The 17,790-nt window shown below is 46.3% G+C and overlaps 1 protein-coding gene across 1 annotated transcript in view; it reads left to right on the forward strand.

The window, feature by feature from the left end:
• cntln (centlein, centrosomal protein) overlaps window positions 1–17,189 on the forward strand; it is an 80,556-nt gene extending 63,367 nt beyond the window's left edge. Inside the window, exons 24-26 of the mRNA XM_070983598.1 lie at window positions 3,833–4,030; window positions 7,655–7,729; window positions 16,392–17,189. Coding sequence (XP_070839699.1) covers window positions 3,833–4,030; window positions 7,655–7,729; window positions 16,392–16,502 — 384 coding nt within the window. The 3' untranslated portion in view covers window positions 16,503–17,189. The remainder of the gene's footprint in view (window positions 1–3,832; window positions 4,031–7,654; window positions 7,730–16,391) is intronic.
• The last annotated feature ends 601 nt before the right edge of the window (window positions 17,190–17,790 follow it).

Consider the following 17,790-nt stretch of genomic DNA (forward strand, 5'->3'; position numbering starts at 1 on the left):
CCCTCTCAATTAACATAAGGTCTTGGTAGTGATCAAAAGAATAACAGCTGCTCAGTTGATAAACCGAATGATATTCTGAAGGAGTCCAGGAACCATGAATTGAAAGGAACCGGCTTAGATAGTTCGGGGATCTCACCAGGACATCACCTCGATGCCTCCCTGTAGACATATTCTGGGAATGTCCACCTGGGAGGAAACTCAGACGCAGAACTCACTGGAGGGATTACACATCCCACCTGGTGAGGGCAAACCTCTGGATCCCCCAGGAGTGGCCTGGGGATGTGGTTAGGGGGAAGGACGTCAGCGCTATCTTGTTAAGCCTGCAGCCACCACCACTGTGTCCCCTGTGAAAGTCAGATGATGGATGGAAGGATCTACAACCATTAATGTGCCATTATGCATTTGCACCTTCTTCAAATGTGTAGCGAGACACTTGCCACCACTGTGAGAATACTGCGCGCCCAACGGGACTGGGCCCTATTGTCTTTGTTTTGGCCTAATCCATCACCTTGAGGTGTGTTTGTGTGTCTGTGTCAGTCGACGTGTGTGTCTGGCAAAGACTGATAAAGGCCGTCCATCAACTCTGTTTAGCTGACACCTGCCTATCAAAGCAGGAAAGGGCTTGGCAGAGATAGATAGCGGTGGCAGTGTATTTGCACACACATAAATCAAATGGCACATTATGGAAACAGTTCAGTGGCAATTTTCCATTGTCTTTGTCCTCACAAGTTAGGAATACTAGCAGCCTTATCCTAATATGGCTCAGAATCAGAGGTGGAAATGTTTTATCTTCTGCCTCATTTTCTAACCTCTTATTTCTTTCACACCACTAAACCTTCAGCCTTCCTTTTTTTCACAGCTTCATATTTTTATGGCGAAGAAGACGCACATGCATGCAGTCCACATGTACCCTAAGAGTCTAAGCTGCATTACATGTGAAGGCACACGTGTGTAGACATTCATAGAAATACAGTTCACGCTCGTATAACTTCTCTCCTCCATTCCCATAACCCTAGGCTGGTGGGGCCATTGTGTTGTTGTTGAGGATTCACATCATTGTTTGTCTCCCCCTGGCTCCTGTGATTCCCTATAAGAACACCGAGCCCTTTGATTGGACTGCCTGACGTCCGGAGGAGATTTACTCTTGTCATGTATTGATCAGGACCGGAGGGCTGCACATGTGTGTGTGTGTGTGTATAGATGTGTCTGTGTGTGTCTTTATGAGCTTGTTTTTTGTTTTTAGTGCCTGTGTGTGTGTGTGTGTGTGTGTGTGTGTGTGTGTGTGTGTGTGTGTGTGTGTGTGTGTGTGTGTGTGTGTGTGTGTGTGTGTGCGTGCGTGCATGCGTGTGTGCGTGCGTGTGTGTGGAGATTTTTCTTTATTGTGTGCCAGCAAACCCTTTTGGCCCCTGCACACGCCCCAGGCTGTAAGCACTGCTGTTGAACTGCTAAACAGTGGCCCTGCATGTAGTGACTACTCTGCAACACACATACAGATGCAGACACACACTCTGAAGGCAGTCGTCTTGTAAAGAATATTTTGGCTTGTCATCCCTGCAGAAAAGCACAAGATTATGTCGAATTTGGATAGTATTTTCTTTTTTTTTCTCAATTGTACTGTGTGAGTATTTTTGTGATTACTTGAAATTACCTGACAACACATTTACCTGGGATTACCTTACAGTATACACCTTTGGTATACCTGCTCTCTGAAAGGCGGTTACATCACTAAACATCTTCCTCATGTTTTTACGGTGCGTAAACAACAGCAAACACCAATTGTTTTACATCAGTGGCTGCATAATCTTGCAAAATTAAAGCTTTTTTTCCCCCTCCCGCTCTGCTCTTCATGCTTTTGAATGGCCCTTTGTGTCCTCGTGTGTGAAGAGGTTCAGAGGTAGCTGGTTATTAAAGAGGATGTCTTTTTGCTGCTCATTTGATCCCCATCTCCATGCCCTAATCCTCGCCCTGCCTAAATTGCCCCTCTGGCAATAGTGATTGTGGTACTAGCCAGGCTAAGAGCTTCAACAAACTCACACAGACACAGACACATGTACATACACAGAAGATGTATGTTCTGGAATATCTTGCGTGTGTGCATGCATATGTGTTTGTGTGTTTGTGAATGCTTGCAATATCCCCCTCCCACCCTTTGTCTCTCCCAGGGCTGAAAATGAGTGATAAATCCCCCCTAATTTCTTCCTGGATTATTCCACATGCAGGGTTTAGGTCAATTGAATGTAACCCTTGACTGGTGACAGTGAATATCTATTAGGCTGTAAATAAAAGAACAGGCTGTTTGTTAATGAGCTGTGTGTTCCTTCAGGGTAAACACAGCCCTCAGATCACCAAAAGGAGCTAAAGATGTCTCCGTCTATGAGGAAGTGGACGATGGTTATGATGTCGTCTCGTCCTTTTTAGTCAGTGCTGTTCTGTTTATTTTACGCCTGGACGTCGTCGGCCAACTATGAAATTTCAGAGATCAGATATCTGGAAGGAGCCAGTCAAAAGCACCTGGACTCACTGAGTTGGATGACTGAGGATCTTCACAGATGATTCACACTTTTCTTGTTTTATAATGTTTATACATTAGACTTGTTATGGGGAGTTGAAAATCCAGCGTTCGCTACATGAGTCGATTTATGTAAACTACTGTTTTCCCGTTTTCTATATATTTTTTTTTTTTATCTCTATGGGCTTTGTATAATGTGCTCCTTTGCTTTTTTTGCATGACTTTCTGGATGTCTCTTGTCTTCTATTTGTTTATTTTGTCATTTAATGTTGCTAATGGACAAAGAGCAGCATGCGCACTCCAGCTGCAGAGCCTCCACCCGCTCGCTCAGCGCTCTCCGGTGACAGCCAGCACCGGCTCTGTAAGCTGCACCTGATCCACCCGTGTGAAATTAAGAGAGAGGAGTGGATGTTTGCCGCTACTCAACATTGTTCATGTGTGATTACCCTTGTTACTGTAATGCACTTGAGTGTTTTCTTATATGTGTACTTATGCCTGTGTGTGTGTGCACACACTGTGTTTCTCACTTGCTTTGGTTATATTGTGTGCTGTCCGAGAGCAAGTTGTACTTTTTTTGTTTGTTTGCTTTTTGTTTTCTGTGTGCTGTGAGTTCTCCTGTCTCCAGCTCTACCTCATCTGACCATCTATTCCAAGGTCAGCTTTTCAGCAGGCTTACAAGGGAATGATACAGAAGATTATTGCCTCGATCAATAAGCTCAAAATGAAGCAAAGGGGAGTTTACTTTATTGACTTTCTCGTGTACAGTGGCAGTTTTAACATTTAATTGTCTCTCTGTATTTAGAGCAAACTCCCATTTAGTGCCCGACAACTGTGCCATCCCAGGCTTTCCTCGTCTCGCTTGCCATTCACTTGGGCGCCATTTAAAACAGCCCCTCATAGCTTAATTATTAACAGTGTTATGCTGCCCTGTTGTACTGTGAGACATTCAGAAAGCAAATAAATAAATGAATGGCTGTATTTTCAGTAGCTCTCTGTCTTTCTCTCTCTGATGCATGATTCTCTGTCTGTGGAGATTTTAGCAAAACTTGGGGTGCGTTTGGTATCAAAGCTGTGTTCCCTCAGCTTTCAATCGACAGGGCAACAAACCCTCAGGTCCACATTCCTACAAGGGAGCTTGAGGCGAAACCGAAGAGAATCTGAGTGTGTCAAACTCAATATTCCTCCATAATGTACTAGGCCTCTCTGGCGCATGCTTGATCAATTTCATTTATTCATCTGCCAGGCAGAGCTATCCCTCTTGTTTTTCTATATCCATTTCATCATCCTCTTCTTTTTTTATTCCTTCTTGTCCTCCCCCTTCAGGCCCTGGCCAGTGAAATACTTTTAGACGTTCAAGAGGTCAAACAGCAGTTGATGAAGAGGAGGAGGTTGAGGCAGGCCAGCGCTGTGGCAGCAAAGGGCGGCCTCTCAGCCAAGTCCATGATCAAAGCCAAGTCCATCGCTGCCTCCATCCTCAATATGTCAGAGAATGATCTTGCAGATATAATGGAGACTGACCAGGTAAGGCCAAGGGACAGTGGGTCAACATTTCATAGAAATGCTAACTTGAGGATCTATATCAAGTAAAGATTATGCCCAGAAGACTCAGCATACCTATAATAGATTTTCTGTACTGCAAAATTTCGAAACATCCTAAAAGTTTTCAGGGGGTTTTGCTTAGTGATTGCACCAGAGGACTAGGAAAGACATTATATCATCAATATCAGCTTGTAGCTTTGAGCGTCTTCTTTGTCAATTGAGACTAAACGAAGTGCAAGCAGCTGCCATAACACTGGCCTGTCCTGTGGGAACAGATGCTGCACGCGGTGCAGAGAGGAGGAAACATGGAGAAGCTGAAGTTGTCTGTTCTTAGCTCATTTCACCTGTATCTGACGCCATGTGGTCGTGCTGGAAGTCTCTGCTTCTGCCTGTCTGTCTCTTATTGACGGGAGATGGGTAGCAGGTTTGGAGACCAAGTGAAGGTGTACCACACACTGAGGCATGTCACTTAGAAGTTGGGAAGTTGCGGTGCAATAGAGAAGGATGTGGCTTCATGTCTGAAGCCGGTGTTCTTGCTCTCGCCAAGATCAAAAACCTGCCAGCACCTGCAGCACCTGTCGAGTGAGATAAGATTTAATATGGCGCAAGTTGAGTAAGTACAACTCTTTCCTTTCAACCCAAAGCAGTCATTGAACTGAAAATCTTTGCTATTGACTGTTTCCCACGTGCAAAAGTCTCGAGTTTCACTCTCTTCCAACTTGGTGGGTCCTGCCTCTGCCATAGATCATACCCAGCCGTGTCATCAATTAGCAGCCCCATGTTACAATCAGCCTCCCATCCCTGGGGACTTCCTCCCATCTATCACAAGATGAGAGAGGGCGTACCAGGCACTTACTCACACTTGAAACCAATTTTAGCCCTCTGCAGCCCGGCTCCACCCAGGAGATGACAGGGAACACTTTCTCACTTGACGAAAAGTCCCCCTCATCAGAGCTGAACCTTCCGTGGGTAAAATCACTCTTTTCTCCTCATCGCTTTGTTTTCTCCGTCGTATTAATGGGTGCTAATGACAGGCTGTATGGTGCCTTAACATGGTGGGTGTGTTTTCCCTGTTTTGTTAATTGAGCATTCATAGATCGCAGCGCTACCAGAGGATTGTAAATGTTGTGTCACGGGGTGAGGTTAACAGTTTAAGTGTGATTACGTGTTGCCGAGTGTAATGTTGGATGGTGGAAGGGGAGAGAGAGAGAGGTTTGTTTCTGCACCTGCATCTGTCTTTGTGTTTAGCTCGTGTGATGGAGGAACAAGCCTGAACTTAAATCTGCTTTAGCTGGACATGAGGCCGGTTTGTGACACGCAGTCGCCACAACGTTGAAAATTAAAACCATTTCCGTTCCAGAGACAAAGTTCTTCCCTCCCCTCACTCTGAAGATGTACAGAGCTTTTGAAAGACCTTTGTAGATCGTATGCTTTTCTTTGGACTCGAGGGCATGACATGGGGTTATCAGGATGTCCCAGCAGTCTTCAGCAAGTCCAGCACATAACAAGTGTATTCATTTATTCACTTGGTTGTGTGATACCAGTGTGCTGAATGAGAGCTCAGGGCGCAGTGGGATCGCTTTTACTTCTCAGTTTTACTTTTAAATGAGAGTACTCCATTGCCAGCATAGCTACTTTTCTTTAGTTTGGCAGATTTCTCTTGTCAACAGTGTTTTTTCTGAAGTTTTTAAGATTGTAGGGCACCACTACTTGGTTTTGAAATCGATGCATTTTTGAATTTCAGGCGAATCAAACATTTTATTGAATAATTTCTGGTTGTGGTTGTATTTTAGGAGAGTTTTGGGAACAGATGGCCTTCTTGTAATGACCTTCTTTTTCCAAAGCTACATATTTTCTTTCCTCCAGAGCATTAGTCATGGTTTGTTGATTTGTCCCAGTGAAAAAAAAACAGAGTTTTAGCTGGAGTTGTCTTACTGAGTAGAAATGCTGTGTGACGAGGCCATTTAAACAGCTTGATCTGTCGTTCCAGACAGAACAGCAGTGAGAAAATACTTGTTTCAGCAATTGGTTCATATTCTTAAATTAATTTTGAGAGCCTTTAAAAGTCATGCAGCTGCTTCCTTCCACACAAACACTCACAAAATCAATGACCTGTATGTGCAAAGATGCAAAGAAGGTGTATAAGTTTGCTCAAACATAACGACCCAACACATGCTTACACGAATGTATCATAGTGCACACTATTATTCGCCTCTGTCCGTTCCATAGTGTGCAGCAGAGGACCAGAGAGAGCCGAGCAGCTCCAGGCTCCCTGGGCAACTTGTTGTGGATTTAATGATCCAGAGGTAATAAGGCTATAATTGCCAGGCCAGTTTGTTTTGCGCCTAATGTTTGATGGAGGGGCAGTGTGTTGTTATATATCTACCAAGGAGTGGACAAGCACGCTCACTCTTACACACATACACTCTTACACACCGCGTCAGAGTGTACCCCCATCTCTAACTCTCTTTTCTCTCTCGACAACATAACCACACATCACACCCCACCCCTAAAATTAGCCTAGACACCTGCTATCACACAGAGAGGGTACCAGGAAGCAGCGTGCTTAATCCAAACGTCTACCCTCCAGACCTGGGGAGTGGGCCCTTAAACCCCCCAGCCCGCTCACAGAGTGTCTTTCTGAATTTCGTCCGGAGGAAAGAGAATATGTGTTTCCCAAAAAACGCTGCTTTATTAAAGTACCAAAGTGAAAAGCCTTTACTGCTGTGGCTGCATGATTGAAAAGAAGATCCTCGTGCATCAAACATAAATAACCTAGTGAAGAACTGCATGAAGGTGGATTTTCTCTTTTCTTTCACAGTACTGAAATTTCATGATATTTGGGAATTTATGCAACATGTGTGCAATGATTAATATGTCTAATCATTGACATGCACAGTAATGGCTCAGGTGAGTCTTTTCCTAGTTGGATTAAAGCCAACATTTGTGTTGGGCGATCTGCTGCAGTGAACACCTGAAGCAGACTCTGTCAAAGTTCACTTAAAGTTCACCCCTCACCACCTCCAGACTTCACAAGGCTGTGCCCGTTAAACCCACCTGTCTGCGCTTTGAGATTCAGCCACGCACGCCCCCCCGCCCCCCCTCCTGCCCTCCCCGTGTCCCTGTGAGGCAGTACAAGGCTTGTCACATCATTTGGAACACCTGGGGCTCGAAGGAGAGAGGTAGCGCATTAGTGCTGAGGTGTGCATGGCCGTGCAGTTGCTCTTCTCCCATCATCATTAGTAGTAACAAGGCTGCCACTCTGTTAGGTCTTTATACATGAGTAGCATGCAAACCTATGCTGGCATAACTTGCCACTGAGTCTCCAGAGAGCTTCGTCAAGGTCCTGGTTGTGCGATGCTACAATTCTGCCCTCAAGCAGGAGACTCATAGAGGCCAATGTTAAGCTACAGCAGCCGGATTTCTCTGGAAACAAGCACACCTCCAGCCGGATTCACCCGAAGTGTAACAGATTTTATCCACGTACAAAACGCCGAGATTCTGAAGGTTTATTGAAGGTGTCTGCTCTGAACGTCAGCACGACTTCTGTCACCGTGTGTGTCTTTCAGTCTCCGTCCTCTCATGTGTTTGCTGTTGTGTTTGCAGGGGACAGATGGCCTTTCGGAGAGTCTAAGAGACCAGGAGTGGCTGGACCACCTCAACCATATCCTTCAGCAGAAGGTCAGGCTCCCCCATCTGCAGTAATGATCTCACAAGTTACTCATTCCTGCACATATACACAGGGAGGAGAGCTCGTGTGCAGCCAGTAGTAATAGATGAATAGATAGTAGATGATGTGCAGAAATAAAGCCCACTGGGACTTTGATCTTTGTTGTTTTATGGAAGTTAAAAGGATAATTGGTTATCAATCCATCACCATTTTATCTGTCGCGCACTGAGTGGCTCAGAGAAAACTGACAGCACTTGTCTTTATTATGCACTGATGATTTGAGAGAGTAGTTTATACACCACAATAACATAAAAATGATGTTTTTTGGATTTTTTTTTTTGTTTGGTGAGTTAGTTTAAGAATAATTTATTTTCATTTTAATTAAGTTTCATTTCCATTTATGGACTGAATGAGTGTGTTCCTCCGTCAAACCACAAATATTTAAAAGTTGAGCCTTGATTTTCCAAACTTCCATCACGGTTTTTGTCTATGAATCAGATATTTTAGCCGTAACATTGCAGATCCGCTGCTTTGTCAGTCTTTGCTGTAGAAATAATTGGCCGCCAGTTTCACCCAAATACATTAAATGGAGGATGAATTTTAGTTCCCATCCCAATGTGTCCTGCTCCAGGCTCTGAAAAAAAAAACTGTGATGCAAAAAGATAAAACAAAGAAAAGCAACCACTTCCTCGCTGTGTGAGTCTTTGTGTGCACAGCCACTCATCTGTGAGTGCTCTGCTGGAGCTTTACTCGAGAGCTGTCAACGTCTGCTCGCTGTGATATGTGTATGATTGAGAGTGTCGAGTGTGTGTGTGTGTGTGTGTGTGTGTGTGTGTGTGTGTGTGTGTGTGTGTGTGTGTGTGTGTGTGTGTGTGTGTGTGTGTGTGTGTGTGTGTGTGTGTGTGTGTGTGTGTGTCTCTCGTCTGTGTTCTTGTCAGCGGCTGCCGCAGGCACTCATGCGTCGCCTCCGCACCACGACACACACCAGACACTGTTCTCTTGTTCCCCAGATCTTCTTCTGACCTTTCCACCTTCCTCTCCCCCTCCCACACTAACACACACACACACACACACACACACACACGCACACACACACACACACACACACACACACACACACACACACACACACACACACACACACACACAGCACTCTACTGAATCCATGTTTTTCCCTTCTAGCTGGACAGCTCTCAGTCCCTGTTCTCTGTCTCTCTCTGCCATCCTCCACTGTCCTGCATTCCTCTCTCTCTCTCTCTCTCTCTCTCTCTCTCTCTCTCTCTCTCTCTCTCTCTCTCTCTCTCTCTCTCTCTCTCTCTCTGGCTCAGACCCCGAGGCAGCTTGTTAGTGGGGAACTAAATATTGATTTGGCGGGCCTGTCGATGCCAGGAGAATGAGCTAGTGTCCACCAGAGACCTCGGCACCGGCAGCCTGCTATCGACGTTTTCCGTGGGCAGAACAGGGGTGGTGGAAGGAGGGGTGGCTGGAGCTGGTGTGTGGAGTGGAGGAGGAGAAGAGCGGAGTATGACAAGGCTGAGACTTGCCCCTAGGTCCCGCTGGGGACCGCTGGGACCGCCGCAGTCATCCCCCCTCACTGCAGCAGACTTTTTCTATCCCCTTTCAAGTCCATCTTGGTCTGCTTTTTTGTTTATTTATTTATTTCTCATTTTTTCCTTTTCTCTCTATCTCGCGGTTTCCTCTTGTCTGATTTTTAAAAGCCTGCCATCGGATCGGGGGGACACCAGACTCTACCTCCGCTTGCGTCTCTCGTATTTCTGTCTTTTTTTTGTGAATCACGCTTGCTAAGAAGACCAGGGGAAGGGTCCGTGAAGACACTTTGAGCGTCTGTCTGCTGCACAGATCTCCTCATCTGACGTTTCTAAAGCTGCTGCGACGCTGCGCCTGTGCTGCATGTGTCTGCTGGTGCTGAGAAGCGAGCGTTTTCTTAGTGAGGGAACACACTTGAAGAACTCTCACACTGTACCCTCGCTGCCTTTCCGCTCGCTGTCATAGCTTATGAAAGGCTCGCCAAGCAGAACATCTGTGAAGTGGAGTGGCCTGGCCTGTCATCCTGCCTGTGACACTAATAACACACTCCCCTAATAGTGATATGATCTTACCCCCGAGCTGCACTCACACACACACACACTTCTTTGGATTAAAAAGACACAGAGACAGAAATAGACCCAGTGAAAGGAAAGATGAGAGCGAGATCCATGTCCTTAACAGGCTGGCTGTCACTGACAGAGGATGAGGATGTGTCTGTGTGTGTGTGTGTGTGTGTGTGTGTGTGTGTGTGTGTATGTCTAGGTATGTGTACATATGCGTGTGTGCATGCGCACTCTCACGACAGCCTCATCTTGTCACTGTCAGTGCCTAATGGAGCTGCCAGAGGGACAGCACTTTATTATCTCAGTGGCCCTGTCAATAGCAAACCCATCACTCACTCTGAGTGTGTGTGTGTGTGTGTGTGTGTGTGTCTCTGTGTGAGGGCCATTGTTCGCCATCACTGTCATGTGCCACCACATGTCAACATAACAAGAAAGAGAGAGGCCCACGAAACACTAGCAAACTGTGTTGCAGGAGTTGAGATAGCGTGACTGTGAACGCGCCGAGTTGCTGCTCCCTCCATGCCAAAGCAGTGGCATACATATCTGAAGCCCCCTCCCCGCCGCCCCGCACGTCCACTCAAAACCAAATGAAACATTGCATTCATTTCCTCGTCTCTCACCTCCACTGGTGAGTTAATGAAATCAAACCCTATGCCTCTCAGTGGAGAGCCACCATAAGCAGCGCTCCGTAGCCAGGATCAAGGGACGGTGCTATCTAATAATCATGAGCAGGCCAGGGGGTGTGCTGTATGGCTCCACTGCAACCCACCATGAATAAGGCCAGCAGAGAAGATGGAGTGTCCATGTGGGCCGTGGGGTCCAGGCACCGGCCCGGGGAAGCATTGATTTAATTGCCTTTGGTTTATTTGTGGAGTCCTAATTATTGACTGGAGGTAGAATTTAATGGGCCAAGTCTTTATGAAGACAGGGAAATGACTGGCTTCTGCTGCTGGCCAATAATGAACAGGAGGAGCAATGTGCATGCAAGCGTGCGCACATGCATGCAAACACACATGTTCCCTCCAGATCATTTTTCACACTCATTTTGTGCACGCACATACCCATCTCAAGCCTCATGACAGCATAATAACATTTAAAAAGTCATTGACTCTGTTGATTTCTTTATGAGAGGACAGCGGTTTGGTTTACTGGTATGGGTTGCCGCAGAGGGCCTGCTAATATTTACCTCACAATCACGCCCGGGGGAGGCGTACGGGCATCACTTCTTATCAGCCTCCAAACTATAACAAGCAGGTGAACATTACATTAAGACAGTAGTAGAGACAGGCCGGACCAATCCGGACTGGACTCGTTATAAAACATCAGAGGCGTTTATGGATGGACCACAGAGCTGAAATCATTCCTGTAATTTCAAACCCTTATCGAACTTTGGGGAGGGGTCCCCCGTAGCTCATCGCTACGGCGGGAAATGGCTTCATTTATCTGAAGTTCAAGAACAGACTTTATTCATGCCATTTCTTGTCAAAGTTACTCACCATATTGGCACTTCCACAGGGCATTACATCATTAACCCTCAGTATTAAACATATCAAAGGCTCGACGCCTGGCTGTGCTAATGTGCTGAGAAAGTTTTCCATTGTTGTCAGCGCTGTGAGGGCGAGGGGTAGCGTATTGTTGTGTGGCTCATTATGCCTCCGTAATGACAAGGAACCGCTCTGAGAACCACACTTCTCTCCCAAGGAAAGTGACTCTAATTAAGCCTCATTTAATGATTGCGCTAATTAAATCAGCCACTCTTTTTTCGTCTCTGTTAGTGTGTTTGTATGCGTGTGGAGGGGACTCGAGCCGAGCCTTTGTACTGTAAATATGTCACTGGAACAGCGGTGGGGACGGGGCGGGGGCGTCCCCCAGGAGGAGACTGGCGTTAGAGTCGTTGTTATTACCAGAGAGCGCTGTGACTTTTCCTGTTTGCTCAGAAGCAGCAGACACAGCTTGGCGGTCCTCAACCGTCGAACTGTGGGGGTGATTACTGACAGCAAACAGCACGTTTCAGGAGATTGGCTCAAACAGGCCAGGTGAATAATCTTATTGTTCTTGAGTCATGATGCTATCGTGAAGCTTTAAGACCACTGCCAGTCTGATTGTGCCCAAGGGTCGTCTTTTCGAGCACCGTGGACGCTCCCTTTTTGAGCCAACACGGAAAGAGACTCCATGATGAAAGTAGACATTTGCTCTCTGAATAGATGAGCTGATGTGTTCAATTCCCTCATGGCAAGTCAGCACTGAGAGGCAACAATTCTTAGCACCTTCTTATTGTGTGTGTGACAGTCTGCTGCAGGCGCAGCCACTTTTGTTGATTGTAACTGCGTCCCGGTACATTACCTCGGCCAATGAGCCCTGCAGTTAATCACGGGTGTGTTCTTGATTGCTGAATTCTACCTAAAGGTTGCGTCTCTTTTTTATGGATATCACCTTTCTAAATTTATACACCGATCGTGCCTGAATCACCTCATTTTCACACCTAATGAGTAGGAACCTGAAACAAAGACCCGGTGCTTCCCTGTGTTTAATCTAGGGTGTATTTAGGTCAGATCCCTAACAAATGCATGTTGTGCAATGAAATGATGTTTCCAAACAACGTATCAAGAAAAGGAGAGATTTTTAATTACAGTATTTGTGGCCCCAAGTGTCCAATTCCCTTTCATATCAGTCTCTAGTGGCCCAAAGGGGAGAAAAGAGAGGGATCTGCTCCGCTGCAGGGGTGGGTAATTACGAAGGAGAGGGAGAGAATAGGCTCGTCTGTGCTTTAGTGGGTTTCTTACCTGAGCCCCTCTTTGCAAATGTGACATATTCATTATCGGGGATAATCAAATGCAAGACTTTTTCGTGTGGTGCCTTTGTGCTCGGGCCTTTTTTTAATCTATTTATCATGCTGTTGTTGTTGTTATTCCCCCGTTTGATAAATTTGATTTTCAAACAAAAGTGAGAAGATCAAAGATCAAAGAGCTGCTTTTCCCTCTCTGTGATAAAACTGCTGTAACTACTTCTCCCTCACCTTGAACACTGGCCTAGATTGGAGGCAGCTCACCAGCCAGGGACGAAGAGGAACGGCGAGAAGAAGGTTCACCGCCGTGGAAACGCTCCTGTCATAGCCGTCACATTCAAACCGTGCTGTTTCACAGATATTAAGACGTTAGCCAGTACTGTACATCCTTATTTATTGTAGTATAAATATACAAACTGTATATAAGTCATGGTGCTGTCACAGATGTACTGGTAGGCCTGTTGAAGGACCCAAATTCTGCTTCTATAGTGTAAAATTATCGTCAAATTAAGCACCGACGTTTACCTAATTTGTGCCCGGCTGTTACAGTTATATTGATAAGGCGGTAAACTCGTGAATAGCTGAGAAAAAAACACTCCATCACTTGCAAATTTGGATGATTTACCCCCTTGTATCTCTTTCAGGCTCTCTGATTCCCCCTCCCTCTCCATTCGTGCTCATTTAGATATCCAGCAGCCTGACACAATCTTTACAACCACTCACAAATTGGGCCCTTGGAAATAATTGCACTAACCCGTTCTGAGGGAGAAGACAAAGGAGCTGGAATGATCGATCTGTTAAGAAAAAAAAGTTGGTAGATGTGATGCCACTGCCAGACAGTGGTCACAGGAGTGCTGCAACTTTGAGCTGCTCCTTGCCTTGAGGTGCGCCCCAGGCTGTGGAATAGCAATGCCATTTAATTGGCTCATAAAAACACCTTTTGCTTGCAGCCCCTGTCCTTGTCTCCACACAGACACGCACGCTCTTACGCACACACTTGTCAGTGTCAGTGGCTTTACATGTCAGTTCATCTCTGGAACATGTTCATGAAATCATACCAAGACAAAAGGTCTCCTCTGCAGGGCCTGTTGAATAGTAATGGATGCGAGTTAGCACGGCTTAATGCAACAGTAGCTTTTTTTTAGTGTTGCCAAAGGGGACAGGGTCTCTTGCAAAACAGCGGCTGTGTTGCCGGTGCTGGCTAGCTCTGCCAAAGGGGACAGGGGCCCGGCTAAATCAACTGTAGCATAACATTAGTGCCAGTTCCCTCACAGTGCCTTAAGCATCCCAGGGGATCCAGCAGAGCAGCTGCATCACAGCCTACCTCCAACCATCCTGCAGGGTGTCGGTCCCCGGCAAACGCGGCAGTTAGATGAAAGCCAACGACCGTCCTGCTCGTCCCGTTTGCGAGCGCCTGAGTTTCCCTCCGCCACAATCTGCTGAAGTGAGTCACACAGCGAAGGGAGATGAATGAGAATGAGAGGTATTTTATCAAACGTGACGCAACCAAGAGACCTCAAGTTCTCTCGCCGCGCTTGGTGACATTCATCAGCTTTAATGAAGATGTTGGTGCCGTCGTGCTCGTAGGTTACAGTTTTTGTGCTTTTGATTTCTCATGAAGGAGTTGAGATGGGCACTTCCTGTGGTTTAAGACGCCAAACACGACATGCAGCATCCCTTCACGTCCAGCTCTGGACCTGTTTTGCATCTCTCTTGCCCTCATCTCCTGTCATCTCTCCTCTGTCTGTGATAAAGACTTAGCATACCCGCAGAATAGTTGTTGATAGGAGCTCTTTCGTAGTTTTAACATCTGTTTTTGACTTAAATTTCACCCATGTTAGGTTTATCTAGATCATGTTTACCTGTTTGCCCGTATTCCCACATCGGTGCGTTTAATGATTCAGTCTCCCTCTTTGCTGTCCCACAGAGCCTTGCGTTGTGGCTATGTCTCTATTTTAGTGGGTTTGTTTGCATAGTTAGTGGCTCTAAGTGCAATTAGCTGATTAGGAAACTGTGTGTGTGTGTGTGTGTGTGTGTGTGTGTATGTGTGTATGTGTGTGTGTGAGACGCAGAGAGTGAACTCTCCCCGAGGGAACGAGGCAAAGGGAGATGTCTCAGCAGTTACTTCAGTGTAGTGGTTCTCTGAGGAAAAGCGCTGTGTGTTTGATGCATCCAGTGCTGCTGGAACTAACTCCCCACTGCACACACGCTCAAGTGCACACACACACACACACACACACACACACACACACACACACACACACACACACACACTTCCTGGCACACAGGGCCTTGTGTTCCCTGCTCCTGTTACCTTTAATGAAGAGGAGAGAGGTGTCAGGGGGCACGGGGACTGCCTGTGATTTCGTGAGTTTCTGAGGTTCTCGCTCTCCAGACGTATTGGAAATTGATAAGACGGCGGTTTCAAATCACATGGCAGTCCTTTGCCGTGTCCTTCAAACATATCAGCTGCAGACTTTATTCCAGTATGTGCTGTGAGTGTGTGTTAATCACTTCAAAGCAACGCGATCGCTTGTATTCCCCGACGCAGATGCTATTCGCTAAAGTTTGTTACGGCGCTTCAGACTTGTGTCAGCCGGTTTCTCTGCGCTCGGTTCAATAGCTTATGTTTTCACATTCTCTTTTAAGAGATAGAGAGAAAGATTTTATGATATTGAAGTCACTATTTTCAGCTTGGCCAGTCCACTTCTCATCTCATGCCATGTGACTTGGGAAATTGCTCAGGGAGTGAATTTGTTTCCCTCGCTCAGAAAAGGCTGCACATAAGTTGAAGTGAATATTTATGGGTGATCCAGTATGAATGCCTGCCTTTGATCAGGCGCCCTAATGACCATAAAATCCTTGTGTCGATTCAGAGGAAAAACAAAATTAGCCGGAGCTCAGGGGAGAAGCCTGTCCACCTCTTTATCTCCAGTTTTCCACCGTTTCCAAACACAGAGGAAGTTCCTTCATGCTCAACCTTTGTAATCCTATATGATTAAGTGGACATCGATTCTCATCGTTTTACCTTCCCAGCGTTAATTCAGTCCAGTAAAAACACAACAATGCTGTAACTGTCCCTAGTGATGGTTTAATTATGCCTCGAGGCATGTCTGCTGAAGAGTGATCAACTTAAGCCTCCGGGGAAAGCGTGGCGTCTCTTCGCCCCCCATCAAACAAAAGGCAGCACTCACCGTTTCCTGTAAGTAAACGACAGGTTCACGTTTTTCAAGTCTGCCCTAAAATGTACATTAAAAGAGTTATTATTCCCCCTGTTGAGCTGAAGCTGATGTGAGGCTTCAGCAGTCAGAGTTTGCTCACTCAGGTGTGGATCATCCAGCGCTAAAGCCTTTTGAGTGAGTGTTTTCTCCCGTATCTCTAATAACGAACAGGAGCTGTTTAAATGAGCGCCGCTTTAAGACGGACTTGAAAACCTTCCTTTTAATGCTCGTTTCTGTACCACTGGCTGAGAGTGGAAGTGTAGGAAAAAGAGTAAAGAGGTGAATTAGGTGTGAAACTACGGCTGTGTGGCTGTTTTGTGAATTTCTTTGTCAAATCGCTCGATGTGTACGGTCCTTCAAAAGTTTGACGGGTCCTCGGGCCGCGGCTGAGGTTCTGTTGTTTCACCCAACAGCAAACAGGCTCTCTGAAAAGCTGCCAGGTGTCAAAAATCAGACTTTTTTTTAAGAGTGGTGCATTTGTATGTTTTCCTCATTTTCTCTAACCCCTTCTCCCGCCACCCCCACACCCTTTCTCTATCCTTCCCCTCCCCTGCAGATCCCCTCTGCCGGCCAGCTAATGGAGGCTGTGCGCGTGAAGATGAAGGAGAGGAAAGTGCTGACAGAAGAGCTGGCCACGCTCACAACACCAGTCAGCGAAAAAGCCTGACTCCCTGGGCTGAGGCTGGGAAAACTGTCATCCTCCTCTTTTTCTCCCTCCCTCCCCGGTTCCTGCTCAGTGGGAGCTGGGCTGAGCCAAGCTGAGCCGGGGCAGCAGAACCAATATTTGTGAGAAAAGCGCTGTCGACTCACTCTGGGCCACTGGCTCAACACAGCAGCCCGGATTTTGTAAATGAGCCCTCGACATCTGTGTTAGCGCTCAGTGCACTATGTCTATCAGACAGGGGCCCTTTAGCGCCAAGCTAATTTACAGTGCAGCCACACTCCCCTACTCTCAGCGCAGACCCGGGGTGATAAGGCAAATGCTTACGCTAATGTTTAAGTTAGACTTTTTTTAAACTCTCTTTTACCTCTCCCCCTAATTTATTTGGCACCTCAAGGACCTCGGGGTGCAGGGACTCGACCTAGCAATGCCAAGTCGACACTTTGAGAAAGTCAAGAGTGCAGCAGCGAGCAGAATATTCAGCGTAAGAAGGTGGATCCATTTATCAGACCTGATACTGCGCCGCTCTTACAGCCCCCTCAATTTTATCCATCAAATGCACTGCGAGTATTTATTTCTCTTTCTGTGGATGTTTAAGATTTGTTACAGCTTCTGCTCCGTAAGTCTTTGCTCTGTTGCTAATTTAACAGTTAATTTCCTCTTGATTCCTCAATAAAAACCCATGGAGCACGCTTTTGTCTGCAGTATTTGGTACCTCACTGGCTGCGTTACGGTCGTGAATTTCATGGTCTGCTTCCGTATCTTAATGGTTTATTTTGCTCGTTCTAGCCGTTCAGAGGACTGTCAGTCAGGGTGTGATGGGGACTGAGGGCGCGCTGGTGGACAGCAGGGTTCTCACGCCGCTCTCGTGATTGACAGCTGGCTGTTGGCGTGGTTCCTGTGTGTAACAAGTGACCCCCGCTGTTGACATCATTAACAAGGGTCCGCATGTGCGCACGGCACAGCACGGGGGGTATTAGAGGAGTGGTTCCATCCTTGACACAGCTACCTCCAACCCCTTTTATCCTTCTCCCTCTTCCTTCTCTTATTATTCATTTTGAATATTAAACCATGATCTCGGTCTCCTCTGTCCTTGAGTTGGCATCCTACACAGGAGACCACACACTCCTCCCTTCAAGTCATCCTTCTTTTTTTTTTTTTTACTACCTTCTTTACCTCCCCTGGCTTTTGTTTTCCTCTTCACCACTTCCCTCCTTTCTTTTTATTATGTATAATTAACAATGGTGTGAAGAATCATCCGTTCAGGAATTAAAAAGAAATAATTCCACTTTTT

This window comes from Chaetodon trifascialis, chromosome 2 (genome assembly GCF_039877785.1).
Source record: "Chaetodon trifascialis isolate fChaTrf1 chromosome 2, fChaTrf1.hap1, whole genome shotgun sequence".
In the NCBI taxonomy this organism is placed as follows: Eukaryota; Metazoa; Chordata; class Actinopteri; order Chaetodontiformes; family Chaetodontidae; genus Chaetodon; species Chaetodon trifascialis.